Source organism: Cuculus canorus, chromosome 4, assembly GCF_017976375.1.
Source record: "Cuculus canorus isolate bCucCan1 chromosome 4, bCucCan1.pri, whole genome shotgun sequence".
Classification (NCBI taxonomy): domain Eukaryota; kingdom Metazoa; phylum Chordata; class Aves; order Cuculiformes; family Cuculidae; genus Cuculus; species Cuculus canorus.
This window is the reverse complement of record NC_071404.1, coordinates 25,737,868-25,756,320: the sequence shown is the minus strand read 5'-3', so window position 1 is coordinate 25,756,320 and position 18,453 is coordinate 25,737,868. Positions and strand designations below refer to the sequence as shown.

Here is an 18,453-nt window from a genome sequence, read left to right as displayed (position 1 = left end):
AACTCTCTTATGAAGTCACAGTGGACTTGATAGGTAAAACCTGCAGGATTTTACTCTACTGGAAAATCCATACAATTAAATAAATGCATGTTTAGAAGGACTTCTTGCAGAAAGCACAGGTAATATAACATTAGCAAAACAGAATGGTGTGTACTGAACTTTGAATATTTGTTTAAGAAAATAAGAATTAAGAATAATTATGAATTCCTAAGAATTAATCAAGAATAAAAATAATTCCTTTTAAAATTGTGAGGAATTATGAAGAATTAATTTTTGTCACTAGATTTAAACTCCAATATTATTTATTCTTTAAAGACTAAACTTTCAGGACTCTGTTTCAGATTCATTTTGTCCAGCTGTCCTAGATGAAGATCCTCCCTCTAGTCATCAGTTAATCATGGTGGGGAACAGCTAATCAGTTAAGTATTTACATACACATGATAAAACATGGCCTATATTAAGTTTTACAACAAAAAAACCCACAAACAAACAAACAACCCCTCTCATAACTGCATTTGAACAAAAGCGACTGAAAGGATAAGCTTCTTTTTTTTTATTTTTTTTTTTTCTGTTGCATGACAATGCAAGCAGGAATTACTACTTGAAAAAAAAATCTGCTAGTGTGTGCTTCCTGTTCCAGTTTGTTTAGTCACAGGTCTGAATTAGATCTCTGTTAGTTGGTTTCATTTACTATAAACAAGCCTTGTGCTTTGTTTCAATACATCAAAGCCCATAGCCAGGCACAGGCAGGTAAGGTAAAAAAGGGTGATAAAGTTTACAGTCTTGCTTCATTGTTTCTTTAAGCCTTCCAGACAACGGTCGGGGGGAGTCACCCGAAGGTTAAAAGAAGATTTGACGTGTTTGTTTGTTGTTTGGGTTTTTTAAAATAAACTAGTTTCTCTTTTGTTCCTTTTCTAGAAACCGCATGTAACTTTAAGTCAGAAAAAGGTAAAATGTGGCACTTCTTTAACCGGCATTACCGCTGCCTCGGGGTCACTGGATCAGGCAAAGATGTAGGCTCCTCTCCCTGCTATGCTAACGCCAGCGATGCTCTCCTTCAGGTGAGTACCAGCATCTTTTCTTCTCAAATCTGCGTCCACCCGAAGGCTGTAGAAGGTATTTTCTCATGACTGACACTGTCAAAAAAATCACTGGTTTAGCCCTTTAAAGATAAAAGGAAATCACTCCTTCCCACAGCACATTTAGTAAAGCTGCTCGAAAGGCTTCCTTCCTTCCAGCCTTTACATCTCTCCAGGTTTCCGTCTCTTTTTTTTCTTCCTTTCTTTATCTTTCCTTTTTTTTTTTTTTGTTATTATTAATTTTTTTTTTTTTTAATCTGCCCTCTTAAAACAACAGGAATGCTGCACTGGCCCTCAGCCAGCCAAGGCTCAGCGAGCAGGGTAAAATTTCAGTTCAGATTTACGGGAAGGTGTTGGGAGTAAAAATCTGGTTTGGTGAGTTTAAGGCAGGGAGTAGTCAAAAGACAACCTTGCTACTGTGAGTGCGGAGAGAAAGGGGCGGGGGGGGATAAAAAAAACACATCCAGGCTGGGGATGAGAGACCAATTTTTCTTCTGTCCGAGCTCCAGTGTGTGTTTCTGAGCTCCTGCAGCCTTATCAAGTCTGTAAGCAGAAAGCCGGGGCTGGGAGTGGAAGAGCTACTCGGGGACTGCGAGGAGCTCAGCGTCCCGGTCGGCGCCCTGGAATGTGCGGCTTAGGGCAGGGGCGAGCAGGGGCTTTAGCTTAGCTGGGACTAATTGCAAGTTTTAGAGCTCAAAAACTCTGTTAAAAAAAAAAAAAAAAAAAAAGCAAAGAGCCAAGAGAGGGAGCTGAGGTTGGGAGAGCTGTTGCTCCAAGCAGCAGTGCGAGGAGTTGCTCAACTCTCTTTTAGCAGTGCGGTAGAAAGGAAAATGCATTAGGTTGCCGGCCCGAAACGTTGCTGTTGCTGTGAATGGTGCTGGGCGCTGAGAAGGGCTCCAGGTAGGTACTGTCGCTTCCCGGTTTGCTCCGCTCTTCCTCTGTCCCTCCCTGAGGGTTTGCTCTCCTGCGGTGGGGTGGATAATGGAAGAGGACAGAAGTTCGCTCAGAAAATACGTTTAAAAAATATTTTTAGGAGGGAAAGGCAAATGGAGAGGACGGCAGAGATTCTCAGAGTGAAGTTTTGGTGGCTCTTCCCAAGTGAAAGGTTTCTGGTGTTTCTGAGGAAGACAGACGAGAGGCAGAAGCGAGTGTTAAACAAGGACAGAGCGAAATGTGATCTGCAGGTCTGAGAATTTTAAGTTAAAAGATAGATGTTTCTCCACACCAAAGAAAAAACACAGCTTGACATGTCTAATGTCTTTGGAGTAGATTTTGGGAAGAATATTGTGTTTGTATGGCTGTTTGTTCTTTTTCGACTTTGAAAATACTGTAGTTTGTGCAGAACAGGGAGCGGTGGCACAAGTGACAGGGAGGTGACGAGAGGGCTCTGAGATAGGCTGCTGTCTGCCAGTTTGTTATAGACATTAGCATAAGAATGGGATCTTATCTAAGAAAAGTTTCTGATGACCGTTTAAAATAGGTGTAACGATCAGGAGGTCAAGTATCTCCTGCGCTCTGAGGTATGTGTGATTAGATGCGAAATACCAGGAACTCCTCATTCACGTTAAAAGAAACAGCTGATTTTATTTTTTTATTATTATTATTTTAAATAGGAGCTACACAGCTTATTTCTCAGGAATTTGAAATAAAACTTTGAGCTAAAGCCAAAGTGTTACGGTGGTTGAAGATGGGCTGGGACATAGCAGATCACAAAATCCCACCCGAATTTTATCAGCTCAGCTGGGCTGGCGAGAGGGCAGGAGTGTGAGACTAGGCTGAAAGGAGCTGCCGGAGGCTAACGTAGATTGAACATTGGTGCCTTTCTGTGCCTCCTAGACTTTGCAAATGATAATTTGGACAAGCCTGCAATTATTCTTTTCCAGCCGAGCCGAGTTCACATGACGTGAGAGGGGGAACTCGGCGTCTTTCGCAACAGGGGAGTGATGGGGTGCGGGCAGGCGGCCAGCGGGGTGGCCAGTGGGCTGCTCGCCCAGCCCACCGGGGCTGCCAGCCTGCGGGGTCAAGGGGTCACCCACAGTGCAAAGCAGAGGCTGGTATACTGCTGGAAAACTGGACAGCAATGCCCGCCCTTGGAAACGAAACGGAGATAACTCCGGGACTACACCACTGCTGGTGTCCAGCAGACTCGTAGCCAAGTGCTAAAGGCTAACAAACTCCTGTCTGGGAGATAAATTAAGAGACAAACATTTCTCTTGAGCATTCCCTCTACTCCCCTGCATCCCAGGGTAGGTTTTTCTCCCAACTTGTTTTAAAGCCATGGATCCCGCTGGGAGCTGAGGGCAGGTGCTCCCACCTCGGCGGACCTCAGCTCCCTCCCCTGCTTTCAGGTATCAACCTCTTTTGAAACACTGGCTCCAGGCCCTAGCTGTTGTTAGGGGAATATTTAGAGTTGGATGGCGTGTGAATACGGTTGCTAATAATTTCTGTGCACCCCTGCGGCGGCCCCCGATGAGAAATCTCTTTTTTAAGTTCTAGAAAATAAAGGAATGTGCTGCCTTCAATACACCAGACTGAAAAAACTTTGAACCTTGGAATAAAAGTATTTAATGTAAGCAGAGGAGATAGCAAAGCCTTCGGGAAATACTGTTTCAATGGCAGTTTGGTCTGAATCCTTGACCTTCTGTGGTCTGCACCCAGCTGGCTTTGGCAGGGCTCTCCCTGGTGTTGGGATCTCCTTCTGAGGCTGCCCAGGTTTTGGGGTCTTGGCTTCCTCCACATGGCTGAGTTCCCTCGCTCTGCTACTAACACACTATAAAATGCTACACATTGTTCTGCAAAAGCTGTGAAAGCAACTGACAGAAGGTAGAGGGATTTGCTTTTGCTTATTAGGATGTATTTTTTCCACTGTCAGCTATTTACTCCTGTGAAAATTAAAACTGCTTGATGCTTTTTTAGTAACTGATAAAAATATTTAATCCCAACAACACAGATAGCGATTCTTACTTGTGCCATCATAGATTTAGTGAAATTGATTTTTATGGTTTTAAGTACTTTACTGAAGTCCTCTTCGTTCGATTGGCAATGATATGTTAAATATTCATTAATGTCCTGCAGCTAGAGAAGAAGATCCAGGGATTACTCTGGAGTGGGTATGCAAGCATCTGTTGGTTTACCATTATTTACTGTTAGAGTGACAAACTCCAGAAGATATTATACTATACTTATAGGTGAAGCAATAACATAATCTTGGCTTTTTCATTCAAACCACTGGTTTGACTGATTGTCTGTGCATGATTTTCCAAATCAACATCGCTCTGATGTATTGGGAAATTTAATAGGGGAAAATATGTGCGTTTTGTGAAAAAATGTTGCCAGATGCTATTCCAGTTGAAAATAAGAAATCAGTTACCTGGACAAAGGTAAAGATCGTGTTTACTTTGTAACAAGGAAGCAAACCTGACAGACTGACTATGAAGGGAGACTATCTCCATGTGTATGGGTGTATGTAGTTGTCTCTTCTGTCAGGAAGTTAAGATCTCCAAATTATCAATGACCTAAGCCCACAAATCCTTCCTTATGTTGTAGTTTTGTCACTTTCAAATTCATTTCATATGGGAATTTTTAGGTGCAGTTTTCAAGGTTTTAAAGTGGGTCCTGTGAACAGGACATTTTTGTGTGCTGCTTTAGCAGAAGGAGGGACCCTGACCCTTATCTATCCAGTAAGAGGCCTAAAATAATATTTATTTCTGCTGTTGTAATATTTTTTTTCAATAAAATGCTTCTTGGTACACCTAGCTCTTGCCAAGATTGGGAATATCTCAGTAGCCTTGATGAGACAATGAAGGCTTTGTATGGCTATGGCTGGTAGGGTTTTGGTGACAAAATAAACTCAACAGAGCAAAGCAACTTATTAGTAACTGCAAAGCTGACTACCAGGTATTTGAGGGCATTATTGTCCTTTCCAGTCTTTCATTTGCCACGATCTCAAGCAAAATTTCATTTGAAAATAAGAGAAGTTTTTGATAATTTTTGAGTGTGTTTTACAAAATTTACCTAGAGTCTGGATGTTATCTTCTACCTAGCTGGGCCAAAAAGCCGAGACTTAATTAGCACGGATGGGTTTATTTGGCATGAGATGGAAAGAAACTATAAATACATGAGAATCCTCAACCAAGAATCATGAGACAACAGTAACTTTCAACTCTTTCCAAAGCGGGTACGGCTTAACCAACCACTAACAAACAAACTGCTCTCTGTCCTATTTGCCAATGTGAAGGCCATAGGGAGATTTATTCTGGAGAAGACCACTTCGAATGGTGTAGCTCAGGGTTTGCATTTGTGTTTTGGCCTTTTGAGTACCCAACGGATGTACTTGAGTTCTACCTTTGACATAAACTGCAATATGCCTCTGCATTTCTCTCTTTTATCAGATTAATTTAGTAAGCTCCACAAGTCAGGGTGTAGGTTCAGCTTCAGCAATTCAAGTTGTCATTAACATTGAAGATGCCGTTAATTTTTGCACTGTCATAGACCTGGGATTCCTGACCTGGGTGTTGCTGCTGCGCGTGTACCTGCTCTGCAGGCAGAGTGGAAGGATTGTCACCACCATGTGAGGTTTATGCATGAAATACCTGGTGAGAGGCAAGAGATGTGTTAGCAAGGTGGAGCACAAGGAAACAGTGAGAGGGGTCAGCTGGGTACAGAGCAGGCACAGCAGGAAGGCAGAGATTTTAGAAGGAATTCAAGAGAGATGAGCAAAGTTTCTCTGCAGTTGTGACCAGGGAGGTAATCCCAGGGAGGAATTACAAAAGAAAACAGAAAATGTACTTGATGAGAAGTATAAATGTATTCAAAAGCTGCAAAAGACACTCGTTTTTTGCTCAGCTCCTCCTGTCTGTACAAGTGCTGTGTGTAAGGATGCCTCATATTTTGTTTGTTAGGGAATGGAGAGCTAATCAACAGAAGCACAAAAATGAGTGTCACTTGAAGCATCAGGCTGTGAAAATGACCCTTGTAATAGCAATTAGAAGATGAAACAGTGGATTGAGATTGCAGTTACTAAAATAGAGAAAAAGATGTTCCCATTACTGAGATAATGCAAGGGGGAGACCTCAGAGAAGTGTTTTAGCTGTCAGGGCAGATAGAATAGGCAATATTTTGGACATGTAAGCAGAAGGCATCAGTGGATCTTTGCTGTACCTTGAGAGCAAGGCTGCCCAAATGAAAACTCTGCCCTGCCTGCAAACAGAGCAGTAATTGTCACTGAGGAGAGAAAAGAGATTTTTGGGCATCTCTTGAGTGTGGAGGTATTGAGGACTCTGTTTTATCCACATTGAGCTGGGAGCAATGGCTAGGCTTTCAGCAGACAGTCTTTCAGAAGACAGCAGAAAAAGTGAGTGTGGGGCATCATCTGGGCTGGATATTGATGGGCAAGCCAATTGAAGGAAATTGAAGTATAGAGAGAATTTGCAATTGAATTTGGTAGAAAGAAGAAGGTTAAAAGCAAAAAAGAAGTCATCAGGGTTGATGGAGTGGAAATCACAGTCAGGCTGAATGGTAGGACATAATGGGGGAGGCTAATGGACAGTGCTGAATGGGACCACTTGAAGGTTAGTGCAGGGGAAATTCGGCAGTAGAGGGCCTGAAGTCTGAGCAGTGCATGCCAAATAAGTGATCTCTTTTTTTTTTTTTTTTTTTTTTTTTTATGAGTAAAAGAAAAGGATGAGGACAGCAGAGGAAATGAATAGGTGAGATGGACACAGCATGATGAGGGGGTGATATGGGTTATCAGTATAGATCAGCAACATTGAGAAGAGGGAAATGAAGTATCAAAACTAGAAGAGGACGGTGGTGCACTTTGGTGAAGCAGAACTGTCTGCAGGGCAGAAAATGAATGAGAAGTGAGGGACCCTTGTAAAGAGCAGGAAGAGAGAGAAAGGTGGAAAACATCAGCTTGCTGAGTATAGTCTCATCCCAGTTAGGGAAAACTTGAGATGCTTCCTTAGGGTTTGAAAGCCTTGCGAGGACTGGGCAGACAGCACGCAAGGCATAACTGTGGGAGCTTTCAGGGCTGGGGAGGGAGGAAGAGCCAGAGGTGGGGAAAAAAGAGACCAAAGGCAAGGAGAGAAATAGAGTCAAACTTGAACATACTCACAGAGAGAAATGTTCTCAAGAAGTTTTTGCAGCAAAGGAGCAAGTTCAGCTCACCTTAATAAAGTATTAGCATTAATAACATGTCTTTAGGCCATGGCCATGTCGTGTGCATGCTTTCAGCAGTAGAATTTCTGTTGGCTGTGAATGCTGCAATTTCACCACAGTTCATGCACTGAAGCTCCTAATGTGAGTGCTACTCCTCACGGGCAGTATTTCACTGTCATTAGTATTTGCAGTAAAGATAATACTAATAAGGTGCCCAAAGCTCACAAGAGCATTGTCACATGTAAAGCTGCAAGCAGAGACAGACTTCAGCAATGGTTTTATTAAAACTCTTGGGACTGCAGTGCATTCTGTGGCTCTTGAAGACTGACTCTGACTTCTTGGACTCATGAAGACTGATTACATTATCTGGCTTGCTGAATGCACACGTTCAATGGATGGGTAGATGCAGGTACCTCAGGTTGGATCTGTGAGATCTGAACCTGTCTATTGTTGATGCTGTGTGTAGTGTCTTACTCAGCATTTATGAATTAAACAGGGCAAGGAGATGCTGCTAACAAGGTTGTCTGCTCACCCTAAGCACCAGACCTAGGAATGCTGCAGACATACCCAACAGTTCTTTACAACCGCAGGGTTCAGATGCAAGCTTCAACCTGGGCATAGGCCAAACAGGCCACCTTTGTCCTGCAAGGAAGTTAAAAAAAAAAAATTTCATAGAAGCTACTGAACAATAATAAACAAAAGGCATCTGCAACCTTCTTCCACGTACTGAAGCCCCAAGTCTCATTTTCCCTGTGTGAGTCACACAGGTCAAACTGAATGTGTGCAGAACAAATCTTCCCCAGCCCCACAGGGGTGTTGAGCGGTGTCTGGTATGCTGTGAGGGTGCTCTGCCTCCTGGAGCATGTGATTAATGGGAAGGTGGCCTGAGACAGGCAGCGGGTCCCGAACACATCTGTGGCTGCTCTGCTCCTCACTGCCTTGCAATATGCCATCTTGTAGCCCCTGGAGCCCTTGGTGATACTAGAAGGTCTTTTCTCTGACCTATATTTTACCACGGATGTTTGCAGGTCCTTATTTGAGGTTCTGAGAAGATCAAAGACCGTGACTTCCCATGTGCTGTTTTTATTTCTCTTGAAAATTCTGTTTTTCTGCAGGTATTCTTCTGCAGACTTACATTCCTGGTAATCATTGAGACAGACCGACAAACAATTTTAGGTTTTACTGTCTGCTGACCTTATGAGTCTTAAGAAAATTCCTGTTGAAATTCCTGTGCAAATTCCTGGCCATTCCCATGGCCACCTGCCTTAGGAAAGTTTATCAGCTTACTGTCTGGTTGATATATGGGGCACTGCATAAAACCTACAGCTCTGGAGGATGTGGAATGACCTGCCAGAAGCCCTGAGTAAGTGCAGTTAAGTATTGCTGAACTGGAGACACTGGTGGCCATGACTGGTGGCTTTCACGTCAGAATGAGAAAAGTCCAGGGCAAGCAGCTGTTTTGCTCACAGAGCAGTTCCAGGGCTTTACCCCCTCTCTATCTACAGCATTATCTGGAGTTTTAACTGTGGCCTTTTGATTCTTGTCATCTCCCAAAGATGGGTTTGTAGTGGTCTGCTAGCAGGAAGAGAGGCCCCATTGAAACACTACAGGGATTTGAGAGGTGTATTACCTGTGATCCTGTTCGACCCTGGGCTGTGGTGTTACTGTGAGCAAGCTGTTGACACTGTTGTGGTGTCCATCCCATTGGTAAAATAACACAGCTGAGCACTGAGCCTGTTCGACCAGTCATAACTTGTGGCTTTACTGAATAGGTTGAAATCTGAGCCGGATCCTGGCATTTCAATCTGTAAATCACAAAGCTTTTTTTTTTTGTTTATTTATTTATGTGAGTTTTTGGTTTTATATTGACATATACATACATAAATATATATTTACACTTTTTTTTAGATATTTATACATTATGGCTCTCCTTGTGCAAATGATGGCCTTTCTTTTACACTGGTATCAATGAACACTGATTTCAATGAAGTCAGCAAAAGTGCTTTAGTAATTTCTATAGGTGAAGAGAACAAGGCTTTAGTAAGTTTAACTTTGCAGCAGTTTGGGGAGTGTCTCACTGTTTCTACAGAGATGTATATGCTTCTATGTATATGCATAGCAAATGTCAACACACATCAGTCCCAGTGCTGGGTTTTTAATTTCCAGAGCACTGTCCTTCAGCTATCAGTGTTTAGTTACCAGCTTTGTCTCTTGTTTAGAGGAATGATCTTGATAGTATCATTTTCTCTCATTGTGCCATACTTTCCCCACCAATAGGTAGGAAATAGTTTTTTTTCTCTCCTTTTGTGAAACACTAGGAATGCACTCTTGAGAAGTATCGTAGGAGGTAGTCTGCTAAAGAACATAAGAAATGATAGGGATGCACCTGCTTCTAGCATGAAGCATGTCTCTTTATATTTTCCAACAGACACAATAGATTTTTTCTAAACAAGTAAGTTTTGTAAAAAATACAGCATTTCCAAAGAAAATGAAAGCAAAATTGCTTACTTTAAATAACCTTTCTATGGGCAATTTAATAAGCTTAGTTTTATGAAAAATGCTGCGTATCTGTAAGCCTCGAAGGTTAGACTTGCAATAAAGCTTCATATTTGTAATAGTGAAAACCAGTTAAAGACCATGTCTCTCCCTGAATGCTCTGGGTATCCAAGGCACAGACTGCACAGGGAAGTTGTGAACTGGGCTATGTAGTACCTTTGGACAGACCTTCATGTTTTAAATACGTAGGTAATCATATGTTCTTTTTTTCTTGTACTCAAGTAATCAGCAGGGATCCTGCTGTAGCTTGGGAGCTATAATTTTGCTACCACAAGGTGGAAACAAGGCTGTCTGTCCCAGTGCATGTCCTTGTGCCCTAAGAACCCACAATGGGTGGGACAAACCCTTTCCAGAGCTAAGGCTGGTGAGAAGAGGATTAGATAAGCCTGTTAATAGTTTTGCAAGTTTCTTTCTGAGTTCAAAGCAAAACTCATCCAAGACCACAGGTTCGAAACTCCTCAGTGGCCAGACTCCATCCATACGGTGCAATACAGCAGTCGACGTGCAGCACTTCCCCATCCTACAACGTCTGCCTTTGCTTCTGGCATGAGTGCCACTTTCTGAGGCCTCCATGCTCTCCACTTCCTCTCCCTGTGTCCATCAGTGAGTTTGGGTTCATGGCTGGGGATCCTAGAGCAGGATGCATGTTTGCAAGGATACAAAGTTCGGAGTGGCTAGGCAAGGGGTCTGTGAAGCACTGGGACATATACAAGCTTGTTCAGAGCACTACATAGCTGGATACAGATGTACTGGTATCTTGGAAAAACAGAAGGGATGACACCATCAACCTCAGGACCTCTTGAATGATATGCAAGGTGAAAGAACCAGGCTTTCATTTTTCACTGCATTTCTACATTGTTGAAGTCTAGTTTCCAGACACGATGCCAAAACAAGGGAAGAGCTTAGCTTCTGCCTTATCTCTGATGAGGGGGCACCACCTCTGTGTCTCTTGAAAAAAGCAGTGTAACACAAGGTGAGATGAATAGCATTTTATTGCTCTTTCTATAGATCCATACCATTTAGATCACATTTCCTCTTTGACTAATCTTATCTGATTCATGTTGCAATCCTTGTTGTACTTCCCTTTTTCCAAACCAAAGCATACTGTTTCTGGAAAAAAATCTGAAAGCTGCCTCCATTTTGAAACGCAGCCTGTTTTAAACAAAGAACATCAGTTGATTGTTAACTCATCAGTTTGTTAATCCTTACCTGGAAAGTAATAGATGCCAAAATCATTGCATTCTTAAAGCTCTTGCAAATGTCAATCTCTATCAAATAGAAGTTTCTTCTGAGTTCACCCATGCTATTGTATGTATATGCGCAATAGGGTGTAGAACAAGCTGGGCAAGAAGCAAAAAGTATACAAATGACTGGTTTTGCAGGAAAGACACCAGCAGAATTCTTAGGGAACCTGGGTTCATGTCTCTGCCTCTCCACATAGATGTGTTAACAACAGTATGGTCAAGTGGGTTGTTTCTGGTTGCTGTGGATATCCATTCTGCAGTTACTGGTTTCTGCTGGTATAGCTGAACATCCCATCAGGTTGTAGGATCCTGCAGCAGGATCTGCTGTGGCTGATCTTTGCGGAGCTATGGCAAATCTCTGGGGGGTTTCTGTGTGTTTGGTTTATAACTCCATTTCAATAGGGTTAGGCATGTGCATGAGCAGTTGTGCTGTGAGAGCCCCACGGAGCATGGAAGGTGCTGATCAGTTGGACACCTAACCCAAACCTCTGGCAGCCTCTGGGCTTTCTGCTTAGCTCCTCTTCCTACACTGTCCTCAGTAGCCCCACAGCCCTGGGGTGAGGAGGACTTTGGCAAGTGCTGCTGCTGCAATGTAGGTCTTTGTAATCACTAATGGCGCAAGCTATTGGGGGAGGGTAGGGAGCTGCCCAGCAGGTTGAGTTTCATGCTCCAGCTGTGCCCCTGTGAAGCAAGAGCAGTCTTGCTGCCAGAGAGGATGAGCAGCACCTGCTGTGAAATCCCAGGGCCAGGGGACATCCGGGAGTCCCCACATGCTGATTGTGGCAAGTCCAAGTCCCAGATTTCTACTTTAGATCACTGCTTTTGGAAAAGCAGTTTGAAATGTACTGCTAAAGGGCCTGCAGGTTTGGTATTAATAAATAGAAATAACTGTTGTAGCCCACTCCAGAAAAAGCTGTGCATGCAATATAATTCACAGAGATCTGGGAGTGTAACTACTCTAGGTGCGTCCGATTTTGTTCCCATTGTTTGAGGTGTAAAAGAAAGAAGACAGCAGATATGTTTAATACGGATGCCCTGCGTTTTCTAGTAGGAGGTTATTTTCACTTGTTCATAATTTTGCAGAGCTTTAAATCCCTGGCTTGAAAGATTGCATGGCAAAACGTCCGCCCGAGGCACGTGAGTTGTTCTGCATTTACCTGGACAGAAGCCTAAGAGTTGCTTAACCTAAAATGATCCAACTGTTTCTGAAAATATCAAAGTTTCTCAAAGTTAAAGAATTTGCTCTTTTCAAATTTTCGCAGCCCTCTTCCTTGAGCAGTGACATTTAACAGGGAAGTGGTTCTTAACAGGAAAGAGGTACTCAGGTTTAAGCAGGATATAAGCTTTTGAAAAATCAGTTTCCATTTAGTGGAACCTTCAACTTTTAACATCCATCTCCAGAAACGACTATTCACACCCGGTGTGCTTCAGTGTGAGCAAGACTTCAGTTGTAGGTTTGGTGTGAGGCTGCTAGATTCTCTGTCTCTGAGTTCAAAGCAGTGTATAGGGCACCTAAAGGTAAAGGGAGCAAAGAAACGGGCAATGGGGCTTGGGTCTGAGAAGAGCAGGATGGATCTAGGAGTAAGATAAGGAAAGAGAGAGAAGGGCAAGGGGGTAGGAGAAGGAAGACAATTATCTACCTGAAAAAGATGATGGGAAGTCAGAAGGCTGATGGAAAGAGGGATTTGAGAGGATAACCCAAATGGAAGGAACCTCCGCTAACTGGTGGCTGGGTGGGACACAGCACATTTGGGAGCAGGGTCAGCATGAAGGGCAGCAAATGTTGACAGCAAGGCAGAGGGACTGGGGAGAGAGCTAACAACTGGAGGAGGAGGTGGGGGCAGGGAGCTAGTACTGGTGTGAGCCCAGGGCACTGGTATCAGACAGGGGCGGGAGAGGGAGCTGGAGCAGGTCATCCAAGGAGCCTGGATGGACCCTGAGCTGGACTGCTTGGGGATGTGAATCCAGGGCTTTGCCTGGCGCTATCATTCCCTTGGGAATCTGGAAAGAGCACCTCACTCCTGCCTCTTCACTCTCCTGTTGCTGCTGCCAGCAAAGGCCAGCCTGGGCTGCCGCCCTGCCTCTGTGATTTATTCAGTTACTTCATGAAGCAGAAGTCTGGGTGGTAAATCTCATGTGCTACCCCTCCGGGTGACACACGCATCAGTAGGATGCCACATGATGGAATTTGGGATTGGGATTCAAAAAAAGAAAAACAAACCATAAAAGCTTAGGAAACAATGCACAGACTCAGAAAAAATATGAAGTGTGTAATGTAGATAATGCTAGATTTGTAGTCTGCACAATCCTAATTTGCCTTCTAGTATATATAATTACAGCACGATCCTGAGTTTTGACATGGTTAGTACTGTTGATTTTTTTTTTTTAGAGTGCTTCCCTCATGGTGTGATAACATGTTTGAAAAGAAAGGTGGTCACTGAGCATGTACTTTAGGTACTTATTTTTTTTCTCCTGCTGTTCAGGATGTGAATGGCTCATACTCTTAAACTGCTTTGTTCTGAAGAGAGATTTACTGCTCTTTGCCTTTTTAAAGATGTTCATCTATAGCATTTAAATAGTTCGCAAACATTAATGAGATAATCTGCACAACAACAATTTGATATATATTTACTGAAAAATAGGCACACATAATGTAAATTAAGAAGTTTACCATAGTTTTGAGTGTACGATTTAGTATGTGAGGGCCAGGCACAGGTCAACTTTTTTAGTCAAAATTTTCTTCATGGAAGAAGGTTCTTTAGAATGAGGCTTTAGCCATAAATTTATGTCAAGCTTGGCAGGTTATTTTGAATGAACAGAAATAGACATGTTCAAATAAATTCAGGTGTTATTTCCACAATTTCCAAATAATGCAACCACAATATTTTTGTTTTAAAATGGCATTTAATTTAAAAACATGACTAAATTGAAGAATAAAAATGGGGTAGAGAATCCAGAATTGAAATGTTTGCTGTGGGACAAAATTATTTTTTTTTACACTTCAGCTACCAGTAAGTCAGTCGTACTGCTTGCCTTATGACTTTGTTTTCAAAAAACCTTAGTTTTGACTAAGATCCACGTCTTCAAAGTGCATTTCCCAGTAAGTTCATTTGTAGCTTTAAGTGATCTTTGCTTCTGCAAGCAAATTGTGGACCAGAAAATGTTCCCACCCCAAAATAAGGAACATGCAGTTGGTGATCATCTGTACAAAGCTTGGTTCAAATGACTTGGCTAGTGATGCACATGATCCATGTGCAGGGCAAGGACAGAAAGCAGTAATCCAGAGCCTGTTTATCTGCCTTAGCTATGAGTTCCTCTTTCTTGCAGTGCATCAGGCGCTGTGTCACGTCCAAAGTCTTCTCTGGAAGAGTGGTGGGGACAGTGACCACCCTCAGTGCCTGAACACAGTTTCTCTGCTGGAGTAGTTACACCTCCTGCACTGCAGGGTGAGTGGAGGAGACCAACATATTCTGTGAGGGTCTAAGGCAGTGTGGGATCCAATTTGCAGCACCCAGCTTCCAAATACTGGGTGCTCCATGGAACTTCTGGCACTTCTCAGGGGGCACAGCATATTGCAGCATTTGCTTTCCCATGCATGGATCTGCAACATTTTTCCAGACCTAAGCTGGCGCGTTCACCTTGTGAAAACAGGGTTTAGGGCAGTGATAGTTCTTGCCTTCTCTCTGTTTTATACACATCCCTGCCTGTCATTTGGGTGAAAGAGGTAGGAGTGAATGCTGGGTTCTGGGGGGAGGCAGCCATGCCAAGGGGCTGCTTCCTCTTCCCTAGGGTCATCCAAAAAGCCTCAATGACTTGAAAGGTGCAGGACTAAAGCCTAAATATGTTAAATACCCCAGCCAGTGTGAACTGGTAAAGATTTATTTCTTTTAATACATTGCTCCGAAGCAGCAGCGGCTGAATGAAAGAAGCCCATTGCACTGGCTACTGCAGACACTGGAAGAAACGGTATCCCCTGCTCAACCAGGTTGAAATCCAGAGTCAGAAATAAAGCACATAGGGCAACCTCCCTCACATGTTGCAAATGGCTGAAGATGAGGATGAAATCTGTCCCAAGTGGACTGAAATGTGGCAGATCATGTTGCAGCCTTCATTGAGCAAGCTCATACTGGGAATGTACTTATGAAAACTAGTGGGTGGATGATTCACAAACAGAGAAAAGGACCAAGAAAACTCAGAGGAAGATTTTGCACTCCTCTAATAGAAAATGCAGTATTTAAACTCTTCTCCTAACCAGGTGTGGTAGCTGTATGCTCCCTTTCGTGCATTCGTGCCCATGCTCGTCGGCTCTTTCTCTGTTCTTCTCTAAGGTCACCAGCTTTGAGGAGGACCTTCAATGTATGATGATAGTTTTATAGCACATTATGGTAACTTTTCAAAAAGTGGAGACTGTCATTATTGTTTCACATCTGTCCATCCTTCAGTTCAATTAATGGGACAACCATAGAGAATGCAAACTGCCCTCTCCATCTGTAGTGCAAGCTTTGGCTGGCCCAGCTTTATCAGCTAGATCATATTTAATTCCTTCTTCTCCTGATGCTTCCCGCCTTCTTTCCTACACCTACAAAACTAGGGGTCATACCTGACTACCTTACCAGGAAAAGCTCATCTGCTGGCCAGATTTTGCCTGTAAAGACTGTATGTACAGCGTGCTGGTACAACATACAGGGAAAATACAGCCTGAATTTTGTGTGAACCATGGCAGCTTGCAGTAATGACCACGCAGCAGCAGTTCGCAGCTGCCTTAGCTGTCTAATGGTGGCAAGGAGAGCTTGTGTCTGCACTAGTTATCCTTAATTACTTGAAATTAGTGAAAATCAGCTCATGGTTTTCTGGCTTTCAAAGCTAAATTGGGATCAACCTCCTTGGAGATAACATGCATTATTATTGTTGTACTTGAGCAGGTTTTTTTTTTACTTTGTATTTTCTCTGTTCAGACTTCAATTTAATATTTCTTCTCTCCCTCTGTTTTAGTTCCTCTGTGTCTTAGTGCTTAGAAATTTCCTGCCTGTATATTGAAAAAAAATTTAATGAAGAATTTCAGCAATGCTCAGGGTTAGAAGTAAAAGCTCTCTGCAGATTTTGACAGAAGAAGGAGTTACATGAAATTACTTCTAATCTCTTTATCCTTGTCACACCGCTCTGCTATGCAGTAATACACCAAAGAATTTCCAGAAAGCAACGGTTGGGAACTTACAATATCTACCAACTTGGTTGAAAAAATAAATAATAAATAATTACAAGGTGAATTCAATCTGCTGCTGTATTAGCTGGGGGACAAAGGAAGGAAAAAGTAGAGAGAGAATGCTGGAAAAAGTAAATGCTTTCTCAGTTTAATTTTTAAAAAAAAAATAAAACCTTGCGGCCAAGCAAGTCATTCACCTCAAAAGTTTTGATCATGTTCTGAAAGTTAAAAAATGAGGCATTTTTGTTGACTTTATCATGGCAGCTATCAATGGCACATTGTTAATCCCTGTTAGAGTGGCAAAGCTGCAAAACAAATAACAGTATGTCCTTGAGTGCACCAGTTTTGTGCCTGGCAGGTTTTCATTTTTCACCTCGTTGCATAATACTCACATGCACATATGACACGTAGCGTACGAAACTTTCTGGGTAGGGCTTGATTCTGCCTCCATTCAAGTCAAGGGCAATACTCTTTTCAGCTCTCAAAAGAGGCAAGGTCAGAGTGCATGCTGAAGCCAGCTGCAGATTGACTGGGAAGCCAGGCAGCAGTATTTTAGAGGAGGTCAGCTGTCTCCCACTCCAGTACAATCTCACATGCACTTGTGCAAGGACTTACCTTTTGAAATCCCATGGCAACTAATGGTTTTCACCACTTGCCTGCTATTTTCTCGGATTTATTTCCTTTAAAGAAGAATAAAAAAAAAAAAATGGGGGCGTGAGGGAAGAAGAACACCCAGCTATTATTTCCTCCTGAGATATACATACATAGAAAACAATATATTGATTTTCTTGTACTCCGTGTTTGTTAGCTTTAGCCAAATGTTGTGTGTAGGTGTTATGTGATTTAAAAAAATACTGTGAAATGTGGGCAGGACTGAAAATGCAGTAGCTATTATTCATCTATTTATGCCATCATACATGTGTGATCAGGCTGCAGTCTTGTGCAGCAGTGTAAGAACCTACGGATCGCTTGAATCATCCTTCTGTAAAAGGGCCAGGAGATGTGTTATTTAATCCGTCTACTAGATCAGCAAGACTTGTATATACTAAATTCATATTTCATATCTACAGCCAGCATCAACCCACACATGTGATGAAACATCAGCATAGAAATCCATACCTGTACCTTTTTCCTTACAATACACAAGCTCATCAGGATTCCAGCTGGGGAAAGAAATGGTGCAAACACCACACTTGCCAGAAAGTAAAGATCTTGTAAAAATAAAACTATTTGTAAGTTTGAGTCAAGTCTGCAAAACTATCTGATCTGTGTAAAAATAAAAATTCCAAGGAAAATATTTCCGCTTTTCAATTTGAATCACCTTATGTGGAAATTGTAGGAAATTTTATTGTAGGAATTTTTAAAGAAGCATTACAGGAAAAAATCAAACTAAAACTGATTTTTTTAATTGAGAAAAGCAAGGAAAAAGAATCTTTGTTATTGTTGTTTCCATGGTCATCCTGTAAAAGAAAGAAAAATGTTGTTTGCACGCCTTGAATCTTGATACTTACATCTTCCCAGGAGTAAAGATGGGGCACTGGCACTTGATGGCCAAGCTATTCTCAACTTGTTTGAGCAGTGAGTTTTTGCATGGGAGTTCAATCCTGATGCTCTTTCAGCTCTGTGAAAACTTACCTGTGACATATATGGATCATCCAAAAATATTAGGTATAGATCCCTTATCGCATTTTTTGCAGGCTCAACCACATTCTTCCTTTTATAGAGAGCAGTTTTTCTAGCTGCAGGCAGTACAAACTTGTTGCGGTGCTAATTATTTGATCATCTGCCTCAATATTTCCAGATGTAAAAGATTTCTTTATTTTGGATGTTAAAGAAGGGGTTTGGTTTTCTGTCTTTCTTCCCCATTAGATACATCTCTGGTAATAAATTAAACATGTCCAGAATTGCTCCTTGGCACGAGGGCTGATTGCCTCCAGAGGGGGCTGCTGTTTTCCCCATCAAAACCAAATGGCTGCATGCAAACCGTGTGCTAAGAATGACCCAGAGCCCATCATAACCCCCCAGCCTGTGACTGGGACAGCTGTGTCTGCACTCTGGCTTGGGCAACTATTATTTAAATTACGAGGGTTAAAGGCAGTTCTGGCCTTTAAAGGGTGTGATTGGTTTGCAGAGTCCAGGAACACTTGCTGATGTGATTTAACTTAATTGACTTCTGTAGAGGTTGTTCTTACCTCTCCCCTTTCCTTATTGG

The 18,453-nt window shown here is 42.4% G+C and overlaps 1 protein-coding gene across 3 annotated transcripts in view; it reads left to right on the top strand.

Moving 5' to 3' along the window:
• The first annotated feature begins 620 nt into the window (after window positions 1–620).
• The window catches only part of RBM47 (RNA binding motif protein 47), a 75,990-nt gene continuing 58,157 nt past the window's right edge, over window positions 621–18,453 (top strand). For 2 of the 3 annotated variants that reach the window (XM_054065975.1, XM_054065973.1), the window contains exons 1-2: window positions 621–750; window positions 919–1,061. In XM_054065975.1, the coding sequence (XP_053921950.1) occupies window positions 1,033–1,061 (29 nt within the window). In that variant the 5' untranslated portion in view covers window positions 621–750; window positions 919–1,032. Of the gene's footprint in view, window positions 751–918; window positions 1,062–1,809; window positions 1,980–18,453 lie in introns of those variants that run through there. The other variant, XM_054065974.1, reaches the window with a different exon arrangement.